We start from the raw sequence: 13984 nt of genomic DNA on the forward strand, positions 1-13984 counted from the left end.
ACTTAACATTTTTCTGGGACCCGTTCTAGTCCTGTGTACGCTGGGTTATACAGCCTTCTTTTATGGGCAACTTTTAGGAACCGTATTTACTGAAGCTTCTGTTTTCATAAGAGATTTCATTTGTGTGAAGTATGATTTTAAAGCAATTATTTTTAAAAGAACTCCTTTTCCTGCTTAATTATTTAAGGTTTTGGTTTTTTTTTTCTTTTTTACCAAAGGTTGTGTTACGTGGCTTTTAAGGTAGAGTTATCAGTAACTTGGATGTTATGGATGCATGCTTAGAGCATGTATTAATGAACCGGGACTGGTTAGTTGTAGTGCTGAACGGGGCTGAAAGAGGGGAGCAGTCCTCCTGATACTGTTTCATTGCAAAGAATGCTGGGGTTACCTGGCTGGAATACGATACCTTATATTGCTTACTGCTTTCAAAGACACTATAAAAGAGGAGAAAAAGAAGCGGGAAATGGAGCTTAACTTTATATATATGGGGGTTTTCCATTGAATGTGTTAATAATGCCTTGAGTACAACTGTTCTCGCTTCTAGAAGCCAAGAATTGACTACTCAGTGTCCCGTATCTTGAAGAGGTGGTCTCCAAAAATATTGCATGATACATTGTCTAGGCCATTATTGCCCTTCTAGTTATCATTAATCAGCATTTTAATTTTTCATTGAATACAATATTGGTTTGCTGTTTGGCAGAGAAATTAATGTTGTCCGAAGTGAACTTTTAATTATATTTTACTTTGCTTTTGCAACCAGAGTTAACAACATATAGCACAGATGCAGTGGATGTCTATGAACTCAAAAGACTGTCGAAAAATATAGTCAGCTTCATTCTTTTTTCTTTTTTCTTTTTCTTTTTCTTTTTCTTTCTTTTTTTTTTTTTTAATGTAAAGAAGCAAAAGCAAGCTTACTTCATAAACTTTTTCTCATAGCAGTTTTGGCTTAGTTCTTACTGATCATTATTTCTAGCTTTAAAGTTCATTACATTAGGTTATATAAGTATATAAGCAAAACGGTCTGTTCTCAGGGTTCTGATTACATCTATTTTATGTTACTGTTACCTTGTTGTTTATTTTTTTTGGTTTTGGTGTGGGTTGTTTATTTTTGTTTTTAATGATTGATATTTTCTTTTGTTTCAGCCAAACCTTTTACATCTAAAGTGAAACAGATGCGACTACATAAAGAAGATTTTGAAATCCTGAAGGTGATTGGTCGAGGAGCCTTTGGGGAGGTATGTACGTGAAGGAGGTGGAAGGAAGGGTTTGAATAATGCTCTTGCAAATCTGCAGCACTGAGGAGAGACAGTTAATAGTAATATACCAATGTACGGGCCTTCACATTGTTTAGGCATAATGGATATTGTAGGCCCACCTAATGTTTGATGCAAGTACATTTTGATTTATACATTCTTTGACAGCTCTTTTTAAGTCTCTCAAATTTCGAGAGAAGGCAAGTTCACATGGATTAAAAGACCATGTTTCAACTGTCTGATGATAAATCCTTTGCTTGACTGTAATTATTTCCAGTCAGCAGGTGGAGGCCAGTGAGTTACTGATGGTATAAAGATCTAGTCATTTCTAATCATCCTAATAACTGAATAGTCTGAAAGTAGTTTTCAGCAACTGAAATAGCCAAATACTGATACTGACATTCTAAGAACACCGAGAAACCTCTCTATTCCTGTCACTTCGTTCCTATTTTTAATGAACGTTTGAATATTTTTCCTGTATTTCTTTTAAAGAGTTTAGCAAATATTAGTTTCTTTTTCAGTTGTTGCCTACTGCTATTGAACTATACCATTTTTTTGCCACTTCTGATTAAACTGTTTATTTGAAGTCATCAAGTGAGAAGTGAGGCTGTTGATCACTAAGTTTTACACTAGGCATGTCAGATTACATAGGTTGAGGAAACTTGAATAAATAAACATTAGCTTTCTGTGCTGCCTTCTTAATTATATTAGGTGCATGTGCTTTGTTCTTCATGCAGGACACTATGTATGTAGAAAGAGCAACCTAATGTGTAACAGTTTTCGATAGCCAAGTCTACTACAGATGGGGATAGTGTGTAAAGCTTCTGCAGAAGGTACTCCTCGGTGCCTGAAAATACATGTGAACTGAAACCCGAAGTATAAGAAAAAGACTTTCTGAGCAATGTCTTCATTGCTTTTGGAACTGGAAATGTTTTGTTGTTTGGTTGTTTTGGTTTTGTTCTTTTTTTTTTTTTTTTTTTTCTTTTTTCCAGTTCTCCTTTCTTTGAGAGCATCTCTGGAGGCTCTATGGCATGTGACAGAGAAGAGTTGTTTTCAGGTTCACTTACATGTTTGCATCATGTGTGAAAATTAGCATTTACTAGTCTGTGGTTATGGAAGAACAGATTTCTATATGTAGTGTGTAAGGAACAGGAATTTTTACTGTAGCGTATGTCACTACATACTGTGATGCCTACATGCAAATGTCATTATTGGGCAACTGTAAGAATAACAATAAAACAGTAGTATTTATTTAGCTACTTTATCACTTTTGGTTGGTTTTCCTTCATCTGGAGGAATGCTTCTTTATAAAGGAGACTGATGGCTAAAGTTACTCATGGATAATTTACCTTTAGTCTGGAACTCTGCCACAGAGAGAATGTTGCATTCTCTGTTTTGATGTAAACGTTTCTGCTTAAAACACTGGCTTTTCTCAGTGCTGCCACAGTAGTTGCAGCTGAGTTCACATACAGATTGTACAAGACGTAAGAAAAATCGCTGATGTGGGTGCTTTTCTTGTCATATGTGAAACCTGCCTTATATTGTGTTTTTAAGAGAAGTCATTTTTGTCTGCTAAATTAGCATCAAACTCCACAGCAGCTAAACCACAAAAAAAAAAAAAGTAGTTCTTTCTCAGGAAGCTTCTTTGTGGTGAATCATCCCACGAATAGTGAGAGCGTAACTTTCCCCATCCTCTTCTGGGGACAGTCTGTCTAATCGGTTAGTTCTCCTCTTTTAGGAACAGTGTTTCTTTCTAATTCCTTATCTGAGAAAGATAGCATGACTCTACTTAATTGTCAAAATCTTCACCAAGGGGAAAACTGAAGTTCTCTCAGTGAAGATGTTTGGTTCTGTATGTTCTTAAAGTAGGACTTACTAAATATTGACAAGGATATATGTTAAATTTTCTAACTAGCTTAAAGAAGACAAGTTTCAAGTCCTACACAGACATTTGTCTAAGAAGACAAGTTCTGTGTGAAATTACTAATTTTCCTTTAAAATAACCAGTAAATATGTGAGCAAGGTTGAAAAAAGGACCACCAGATTTTACTGCTACTTAAGCCAGTAAAAACTATATTAATATTAAATTGCAAAGTACTTGTACGATTCAGTAGACTACAGTAGTTTACTGAGGCAGATTAAGAAATCTGGAAGAATGTATTTTCTTTCCAGCAAACTATAAATGAGACCAAGGTTGCTTTAGGTTACTGGGAGGAGTAATTTTTGTCTCCTGAATCAACATAATTCTGAAATTCTGTAGACTACAAACTTAGTGCAAGTTTTCTTTGGCACGGTCTCAGACTTGTTCTTATTTTGATTTTATGCTACTCAATTTCTTCAATTTGCGTAGTCAAGAAATATTTCCCTTTTTGTTTTTACAAGTTTGATGTAGACAAGAAGTAGTTTAAACTAGTTATTGCTTATAACTGTAAGAGTTCATTGTTCCTAGTTTTCTTTTTCCCCTTACCGTGCTTGCTGCCAGTCTGAGAATGCTTCCTTTTTGTCAAATTAACGACATGCCCCTTCCCTCTGCATGCATACATTTACTTATTTAAAATTCTATGTAAGAAAGTGCTGTCTTCAGAAAACACAGATGTTTTGCTTAGAGGAGGAGGAGGATTACCTTGGTAAAATTAATAATGTGGGCATCAAGTGTGTCATTGTGCTGGCTTTGGGCAACATGGTTTGGAAAACTTAACAAACAACTATAACCAAGAAGACTTTAAAGTTGGGAGTTGGAGTGCTGCTAGGAAAGGTGAAGCAACTGGGCAACAGCTCTTAGTGGTGTCTCAGCAGTATGGAAGTGCGGCTTTTGAAGGTTCTAGCTAATACTGAAATTTTCAGTTCATTCTATTATTGCTTAAGAGAAAAAAAGAAAACAAACCAGTTCAGTGCTTGCTTATGCAAGCAAATATTATGTCGTTATGTTGTTGATATTTCAAAGATGATGAATTTCGTGGTTCTGAGAACTAGTTAGCTACCTCTAAATTTTGGCATCCAGTTATGAACAGTAACATTCCATCTTCCTGTTTCTGGAGGGCTGCCTACTCCTGAAGAACAAGAGAACCAATGCTGACTCTCTTTTTTTTTAAAATTATTTTTCTTATTTTTTCCTTCTCCCCCCCCCCCCCCCCCCCCCCCTTTAATAGCTTCTGCTTTAGCTTTTTTCTGTATAAGGCTGTTGGTTTTTAAGCAAAGGAAATGTGCAGACACGTACCTTAGAGACAAGTAGCCAAGTTTGGGGCAGAAGGTGCCTGACAGCATGCCAGACTGTGCTGCTGTTTGTGGGAAATATGGAAAACTGTTGGAAAAATGGGGGAAAAGAACTATCTGACTAAACCAAGATGTTTACATCAGCACATACCAATCATTTTTTGTTGGGCTGCTCACAGGAAAATATAAATTTAAAAAAACCCCAACCTTTAAAAGTCCAATTTTAAGAAATGCCAGTAGCAAGACACTGTAGGATAACTAGACAGGAATGATTACCCTTTCTTTTGTCTTGACAGCTTCATTGGGGAAGGGAGAAGATCAAAGCAGCACTCTGTGTGTATTTGGGCCTTTGTATACATAGTATATACCTCTGTGTGCGTATGTAAACACTGCCTGAGTGTGTAATCATGAGTCAGAATTTTTTGTTACAATTAGAAACTGCATCAGACTGCTCATTGCTGAAGTGTCAGGTTTTTCTTTCACAGTCCCGAAATAAGCATTTTGAATTTGCTTTCATGAAGCACTGAGACACCCCCCAAAAGATGCTGTGATTGCAGAAAAATGATGATGTTAGTGATTTTTTTTTTTTTTTTTTTTTTTTTTTTAATGTGTGTCTAGTGGTTATTGATATGGAATAACATTAATGGCTTTCAGGGACTAAAAGGCTGCTTCTGGCTGATTGTAAACACAGCTGGTAAACATGAGTCTATTTTTGTTCTTTAGTCACTCTTCAATAGTATTACACATTCACAGAAGGTACGAAGCCCTCAATCTTGTCGTTGAAGCCCTGCGCTCCAGCTGTTAACCAAAGGCAGTGTGGTAGCTCTTTGGGTTGTGTCCAAGTGAATGCTGTATAGGAGACTACAGATTTAGGCAGCTGTGCAATTAGGGTATGTCTTTCAATAACCAAGTCTTCGGCAGAATAACACGGCCTTTCAATGAGCACGCTACATGCAAGAAATGCAATCCTGAAGCTGGACTTGAAATACATGTATTATCTTATGCCTCTGCCTGCCTATACTGCAATGGTAAGTGGTGGGGAAAAACTTACTTGTCGCGCTGGGCAGCAGAAGCAGCAGTCTAGTCAGCTCTAGGACCAACCTGTTAATTTTTCTCTCCAACAGTCACAAAACCCTTAAAGGTCTTCAGGGCAGAATTACACTGTAGCTTCATACCACAGGCTGAATGATGCAAAGGGATGCCTGTCATCCAAGATAGGATACAGTTTGAACGCTGACTAGTTTCAATGTTAAGGCTTTCTCCTCCTGCCATTTCTCATTAGAAATCAGTACAGATATGACTTAGCAGAGTTTCAAGCTAGCTTTTCTTTACTAGCCTAGCTAGTAAAGTAAAAGGAGACTCAAGATTCAAATCTGCATTGTGGGTTATGCATCACTGCAGAGGATCCATCTTTCCCTCCCAAGGAAAATTGTGGTGCTCGGTCTTGGGGTACCAGGCACAGAAGAGTAGACATTCTTTATGAATTAAAATTAGATTATAGTTTAAAGTAACAATCTAGTTTTGTGTTTCAAATCTGAAAGTACCTTGAGGGATCCCAAGTCTCAACTTGAACCTCAATTTTTATGCATGGAGTAACCTTTAAAAATTTCACTTCATAAACTAGTTTAAACAAGTAGACATAGTACCTTTCTGTCCTTCTCCCCTTTTTTAATCTCCCCCACCACTCCACCCCCCCTCAACCCCAGAAAGCAGCAGTGTCAAGAGCAGGGCCGATAATGTATTGCCACACATATGGGAAGTGACAGCTGCTTCGTCTATGAATCTATAGCTAAGCAAGAGGTACACTTTTAGATACGCTTTAGTTTAGACATCTGAGTATTGCAGTCCTTCAGCCTGCGCTTTTGGCACATTGATGAAGCTGCTGCAGCTGATGACACGTTTGAAGATGGTTGAAAGAGGTTTGCATGACACTTTCTTCAAACTGTCTGATCCTGTATTTTCTTTTGTTATCACTGCCTTCGACTGTCTTCGCACATAGCTTGTTTACTGATTATGAAAGAGGTGGAAGGAATGTAGGATTCAACCTTAGTATTTTTTTGTCACTGGCCTGCAGGATGAAGATGATGATAATCTGTGTGACAGCATGTTACTTTACAGAAATAAACTGTTATCTTCTTAAGCCTCAAGATTTATTTGAAAGGGAAGAGGCAGAATGGGATAGTTGGAGAATGGTTGTTAAAACACATTGATTGTTGAATTTTTATATAATTGGGATGGTAGTGTAGTGGTCTGGTCTAGTTCTAATCAGCGGCTCTGAGTCTGTGGCAGATTCATGGCCATTTTGGGTCAGACGCTTAGCTTTCCATGCCCAGGGAAGCCTGAACTGTGAAAACATGTTTGTGTAAACTTCTTCCCTCCCTCTTTCCTAAAAATATTCTGTTTTAGCTTTTATTGTAGCTAAACAAAACTATAATATTCTCAGAAAAGGACTGTGTCAGTTGGCTTTGTTAATATATTATTACAAAGGCCTATGATATCTAATGTTTCGGAAGCAATGAAAGGGAGGAGAGCTTGTGTTTCCGAAGTTTTACTTCTCTAGAAAATGTGGATTTTGCTATTTCCCTGCCGCTGACAGCAGACATGATAGAGCTCGTTGAATTTCTGGTGGAAAAACGTGAAGTAATTCTTTACTATATCTTTGAAGAAAGTCTAGTACATTATTTGAAATGAGAGCGGAAGCTCTTTTATGGCAAAGCTACAGTCTAATTTGTGTCTAAAACAAAAAAAATTGTTTATTTTGTTTTAGAAACTACTACATTGTTGTCTTTTCTTGGCGGTTCTGTAATTTAAATTATTGTGTAGGACTGAAGTCCAAGAACATAAAACATACAGCCAGTGATAGCTTCATGATAGTGTGATAAAGCAAGAAGTGTGATGGTGAGAAATACCATTGTTCATCTACAGTCACCTAGAAAAAATGATACATAATGAAAGGGGGATACATAATGAAAGCTTAAAATAGGCTTGGAGCTTTTGCACACTAGATATCCTGTACTGTTGTGATGTTACTCTTTCTTGATGGCGATGGTATTGTGTTGTGTGGATAGTAAAGCTAAGTGTCCGGAACACTGAAGAAAAAATCTCCAAAACTGTAAGGTTTCATAAAAATGAAAACAATATGCATTTTCATGTTTTAACTTATTTATCTTTCATTTACCTATTCCAGGTTGCAGTAGTAAAACTGAAGAATGCAGATAAGGTTTTTGCCATGAAGATACTTAATAAGTGGGAGATGCTGAAGAGAGCTGAAGTAAGATTACAGTAATGTTTTCTGTAATCATGCACCCTCTTACTCTGCTGAATTGTTACTTCTCTTCCACAAGACTCTGTGTGTATAGAGGGACTGAGGAGGTGCTTCGCTACTTACTGACGATATGAAGATTAATATTAAAATAAGCTTAAAGCAGTTCGTCGGAAGGGTTAAAGTGGCATGGAATCTTGACATAGGTGGGGCTGGATGTTTTAGACATTATACCTTTTCTGTAATTGCCCAAGAATTACCGACTATACAAGCAATCTTTTAATGCATTTATTCCGGTTAGGAATGTAGTCTTTAGCAAGTATTTTCCATCGTGAAAGGTAATTACTGAGCTGTAACTCACCAAGCCTATCGGTTTATCAGTAGTTAGAACTTAGTCGAGGTCCAATTTGTAGATTGAAAAATCAGAAAGATCAAAGTATCAAATTAATTTGAGTGCCTGTTTCATAAAAATGTCCAGCTGCAAAAAATTGTGATGAAAAGTTCCTCATTAAAGCTTGAGTCCATTCTGTGTTCTGAAAAAGGTGAAACAGCTCTTTAACCAGCACCACTTTGCCTTGGGTTCCTACTTTCATTACACAACTCCACTCTTCATAGAATCCTCAGTACATTTCCCTGGATTCATTTGGAAAGAAACTTACAAAATGCAGTCTACACCTGAAGACTTGTGTATGAAGTTTAAACAGAGCGTGTATCTAACTCTTTAAATTGCTTTGAGATTCTCCATCTATGCATACTAAAAATAAAGTGCCTAAAAATAGATTCATAAAAATATAACTCAGTGTCTTACACATACAAAGTTGCTTTGGCCGTTGGGTTTTCTTTAGTTTGGACAGTGCAAGCACTATCTTGGTGTCTCTTCCAACTTGTCTGTTTGAGTTATTGCTAACCTCAGTTTTTATTTGAGACTTCTACTTTGCTACTCTCAGACTGCCCTGCTGTTCAGTTGCTTCCAAGTTTATTCCGATTTCCACATTTATGTTTTAATTATATCTTGCTAGGAAATGAGATCAATGGAAAACCATCACACTTTAAAAAAAAAAAAAAAAAAAGTATCCAGGCGAATTAAAGCCAATTTCTGATGTGTGCACATCCTGTCTCTTTTAATGAAAATGTTATCACATTAAGAAGTATAAATGGCATGCAGATTGTGGTTAGACGTACACAATGTGTTTCCTCTTTATCCAGAAATTATTCAGATACTGAGCAATCTGGCATTAGTCTTGATACAAAGAGGTATTTCTCTCCAAGACAGATGTCATTACTGTAAGTTTTATTATTTCAGTGAAAAAGAAAAGACCAGAAATAAAGTTCCACTCTATTTTTAAATGTACCCTTTTAAAGTCAGTTTAAAAGCTATTTCTTTCCATTAAAATACAGTTATAAATAGGTTTGAAAGATTTTTCTCTATGCAAGGTATTAAAAATACTCTTCCCATGGGAATTTCTGAAAGTCTGAACCGTTAGCCTAAAAAGAATTATAGCTATGTTTTTCCATGTATTTGTAACCCATGGGTATACAGTGGAAAGAAGAACCATCTGGAGTGAAAATGTATTACAAAGCATGACCTTCAACAACTGTAACCTGTCATTTTTAAACGTTGATGAACGCATCTCACTTGCTAACTACTGCTAGGGAAAATGACCCATTTTGGCTCTGTTAGCCATGTGCTGCACTAACACCGAAATACAGTCCAAAAATGCAAGACAAGCATATATGTAGGTGTATACATAAGTGGCAGAAATAAGTTGTTCATATATCCCTGTATCAATTCTGTGGGAAGAGGGAGTGATTTGTAAAAGGAGAAAGGGAATATGAACTCAACAGGCTTGCAAATGCCAGATTAAGGTTGATGACTGCAAGCTCTGAGAGTAATTGTATGCAAAACCTTTGTTTTGTGAAATTATACAGGTTGCGAGGTCAGTGTTCTTTGTATTGTAAAGAGCATAAGTTTTCCAAATACTTGCCACTGTTGAAAACTCGGAGAAGTGATGTAGAACTGAGGACATTACTGACAGAAGGAGTACCTGAAAGTGTGTGACAGCTTGCTGTTGCGCTCCCAGACCTGTTACCCTGAGTGCTGACAGTCGCTTCCAGTTACACGTGTGCCACGGTGGTGCCAGATGAGGCTCAGGAGAGACCAGGACAAATATTATGCAGCATGGAAGCAGTCGGCACTCCCAGAAGGTGCTAACTCTGAGCTGTAAGGACATGAGCACCAAATAGCCGAGCAGCCTGAATTCTTTAGTGATTGAAGGCCACAATAACAATATAGATACAACTAAAGCACTAAGTTGGCTTTGCTGTGACAGAGAGTTGGATTACGTGACCTCTGGAGGTCTCTGCCAACAGTTTAAGGAGACTGTGCCTAGGGAAGATGAAGTGTAATGTGGAAATAATGAAAGGCACAAGAAAAGGCTTCATTTAAAAAAAAAAACAACAAAAAACCAAAACAACAAGAAAAAACCAACTTAATTGAAATATGTTACAGTAATTACAAGAACCACTGCTACCATCGTTTTTCTTTTTTTTTCTTTTTTTTTTTTTTTTTTTGGCCATGAACTAATGTAAAGCCCATGAACCACTTACTCTGTCTCATCTGTGATCTACTGTGGTAATAGCTGTTGCTGTCAGCTCTAGGCATACTGCCTGGAGGTGGGCGTCTAGAGTGCTCAAAGAATGCATGGTCTTGTTAAATCATGGCAAAAACAACTGGAATTATATAAACTCTCTGTAGTAACTAATCCTGTGAATTGTGTCATAACAAGTAGAAAAACTACATGTCATTTATCCTTGTGAAAATAAGAGTTCTTAGTAACTCTTTATGAAATATGTCAGGAGTTTACAAACAAAGAAGGAAAAAAATCAAGCTGAAGCATAGAACAGCTTTTCTTCATTCTGAAGATCATCCTTTCTCCTTCTCCCACCCCCAAGTCCATTTTTCATTTAATAACCTCTGGGGGTATTTGTTCAAAGTATGTTTTGTTCTTTTCTCAAATTTCACTGATGTATCATCTCATGCGTTGTGCTATGATTAAAGTATACCATCTTTCTTTTTCCTGGTCTGCATTATTCTTACTGTATTCACCAAAACAAGACTTGGTATGGTTTATTTGCTTGGAGGAGGGACTTATTTTCTGCTTTGCTTTTACTGCATGTATTCTTGTGCATAGCTCAATCTAAAATGATATTTCACTTTCATTCTTCACTCTCCAAATCTCACAGCCAACAATAACCATGTCAGAATTCTGGTATTTGCCTATTGTTTTTGGAAATGAAATTGGAAAAGTAAAAATAAAAGACTTGATTTTCCTTTAAATTTAGCTGTCTCCGAAGATGAGACAGAGCATGATTAAAATCGATGAAACATCTTTGTGAAGTAGCAGAGTGTGCTGAAAGAGATTATGGTCTGTGTTTTTCTCTAACTCTCCATCTCCTTTGAAATAAATGCCATACAATTATTATTCTTTCTTTTACACTATCTTTTAGACATTTTTCTGAACAAAATTGTATGTTGGCTTTGCTGTTTGGTACCTTTTGTTTTCTTGTGATATTCACTTCAGAACTCAGTCCCTTCAAAACGTTTATGATATTTTTTTGCTATAGTTTCCTTTTGGCTTCTCGTCTGTTTGTTTCCTCCGTCATTCTGCAAAGCTGCTTTTGCTGAGGTATTTTATTCACTTCTCAGGGCAGGTTGCAAGACCTCCATTGAATTAACTGCCTTGTTGCTTTCCAGATGGTTATTTTCTTCACATTTTATCTTTTATTGTTTCATATGAACCTGCGTTCTCCTTCTTCTCGTAGCTGTTCCTTAGGATTTCTTGGCAGTTCTTGTTCCTCCTCTGTTCCACTCGCTATGAAGGTGCCTTTTGCCTCTTGTGTTTCTTTCCAGTATATTGAGAGGAGGTCCTCCTGGATGTCTTATAAACAGCTTATATCTGGCAAGAGCAATATCCAATTCTGTCCTACTTTTCCTGAGGGTGGAAAAAGTGTGCAGAAAATCCCAACTGCTTAATGATTATCAAATTATGGCACAAGACTCCAGATTCTAGTTCTTTAACTCCAATTGTAGTTATAATTACATAACGCCATTATTGATTGTTTTCTTCAATCTTACATTGCTATTCTGTCATTATTGATACTTGATTTCAGTATCTACATGTACAAAAAAGATAAGATTTTGACCTGGGATTTTTAGACAATGGGAAGCAGCAGCTTATTTCTCCCTTTGCATCACTTAACAATATAGAGAAGTACAGCAGTTTAAATTTAAAGAAGGTGGACTCTTCTGATACCTAGGTTTTCATAGGTTTTGGCATGTTTGGAGAGAGTAGTAAATGACTTCTTAATTGAGAGGCCGTTTTGAATTTTTTTTTTCCCCCCAAAATATAATGTTAAAACATAGTCAACTTGCAAAATGTGTTTCTTTATATGTTTTACTTAAAGCCTGTAATTCTTTTTTTCCCCTTCAGACAGCCTGTTTTCGAGAAGAGAGAGATGTGTTAGTGAATGGAGATAACCAGTGGATCACAACATTACATTATGCATTCCAGGATGAAAACTATTTAGTGAGTGTTGCTTTTATGTATATATGGATGGAAATGCAGCTTCTTAGTTGTGGTTTGAGACAGAAATATAGTTTGTTTATTTGTTAATTTTGTGTTCTGGACTGTACAGACCATGTGAGGGTATGTGATTTTGTGCATAAGATTCTGAAGGAGAATGGTCAGAAATTTTTAAAGTTTTGCTATAAATATCTCAGGAACGCAGTTTTGTTTTCTAAACCACTTTGCTTTTGTTGATAAACCTTGGTGTATCTGCATGTTCTTTCTTATAACTTGTCACTCCGGTTTAATTGGATTCGTAAAAATAAAAGTGCACTTACTAACATAAGTTTTCTATTTGACTTTAATTTTTGTGACTAACATTGCTGGTTACTGTTTTACAGTTAGAAATAGGGAGTAGCCCCGTTTTGAAACAGCAGTTCATTTTGATTGGTCTTCGCTTTTTTGAGGACTTAAACCCACTAAGATGTCATAAAGCAATAAAATGTTCTTGCAGCATGGAAGAATGCCACTAAATGTTCATAAATAAGAGCCAGAAGCTGTAATTGTAGATTAAAGTGTCTCTTTAATATTTAATGTTATTTAGTTTTCAAGTATTTTGAAAGACTTGCAAAAAGAAGGAAGAAGTGTCAATTTTCTATGAAATCTTTCCCACTTAAAATATGTTTCGATTGTGATACAGTTTTCTTAATATTTATGCCTGAAAAAGTGAACAACTACACATGGATAGATTTTGCTTATTTGGGTTTTATTGCCCTGTGCTTTGGATTCTATATCATCAGTAAGTTCTAATGTTTTCTTAAAAATCTACTATGCAGTCATAATCTCCCCCCCCCCAGTGTGTCCAATAAAAGAAGTGCTATACATGGAATTCTTGCAATTTGCAATGCTTTTTGCCATTATATTGCTTTCTATTCTGTCAGCTCAGATACTTGGAGATCCATGGATTGCAGTGGAGTTTATATAGAAACAGGGCTCTGCATTTGTGAATCTAACTGTTGGCTTAAATACCTCCCAGCCAGCTTCATGCTTTGTTAATGTGGACAGTAAAAATAATCCCACATTTTATGTAATTCTGATCTTACTACTAACAGTATTTCAAAGAAAATACTATATATGCCGCAACAGCCTGCTAGAATTTGTTTTAATCTTGCCAGTTTCCTTATTTTCACGAAGCACATAGCGGCTTCTGTTCGTTATCTTTGACAGTCTGCTAACGGGAGCTAGTTTTGCAGCCTGCTGGGGAAAACATCAGTAATACTGTTTTTCATCATCTTAGTATGAATGTATCACTAGTTCTCTATAAGCTTTTTATTAAAACAAAATATAAGAGAAGTGACCTTTAAAAAAAAAAAAATCCGTGTAGATTGAGCAGTGGATGTTGTTTACCTTGACTTTAGTAATGCCTTTGATGCTGTCTGCCGTAACATCATCGTAGACAAGCTGACAAAGTATGCATTAGATAAGCAACAGTGAGGCAGATTGAAAACTGGCTGAACTATTGGGCCCAGGAGGTTGTGATCAGTGATGCAAAGTCCAGCTGGAGGCCGGTCAATGGTGGCGTACCCCAGGGCTCAGTACCAGGGCCAACATCTTCATTAATGGGGGGAGTGCACCCTTGGCACATTCGAAGGTGATAAAAAAAAAGAAGTGGCTGGTATGCCAGGTAGCTG

The 13984-nt window shown here is 36.7% G+C and overlaps 1 protein-coding gene across 1 annotated transcript in view; it reads left to right on the plus strand.

Annotated features, from left to right (window-relative positions):
- The window catches only part of CDC42BPA (CDC42 binding protein kinase alpha), a gene marked incomplete at both ends in the record, with an annotated part of 187707 nt that overhangs the window by 61066 nt on the left and 112657 nt on the right, over positions 1–13984 (plus strand). The window contains 3 exons of the mRNA XM_082307118.1: positions 1144–1235; positions 7654–7737; positions 12219–12314. Coding sequence (XP_082163244.1) covers positions 1144–1235; positions 7654–7737; positions 12219–12314 — 272 coding nt within the window. The remainder of the gene's footprint in view (positions 1–1143; positions 1236–7653; positions 7738–12218; positions 12315–13984) is intronic.

The sequence above is a fragment of the Platalea leucorodia genome (assembly GCF_965183815.1).
Source record: "Platalea leucorodia genome assembly, chromosome: 3".
Classification (NCBI taxonomy): Eukaryota; Metazoa; Chordata; class Aves; order Pelecaniformes; family Threskiornithidae; genus Platalea; species Platalea leucorodia.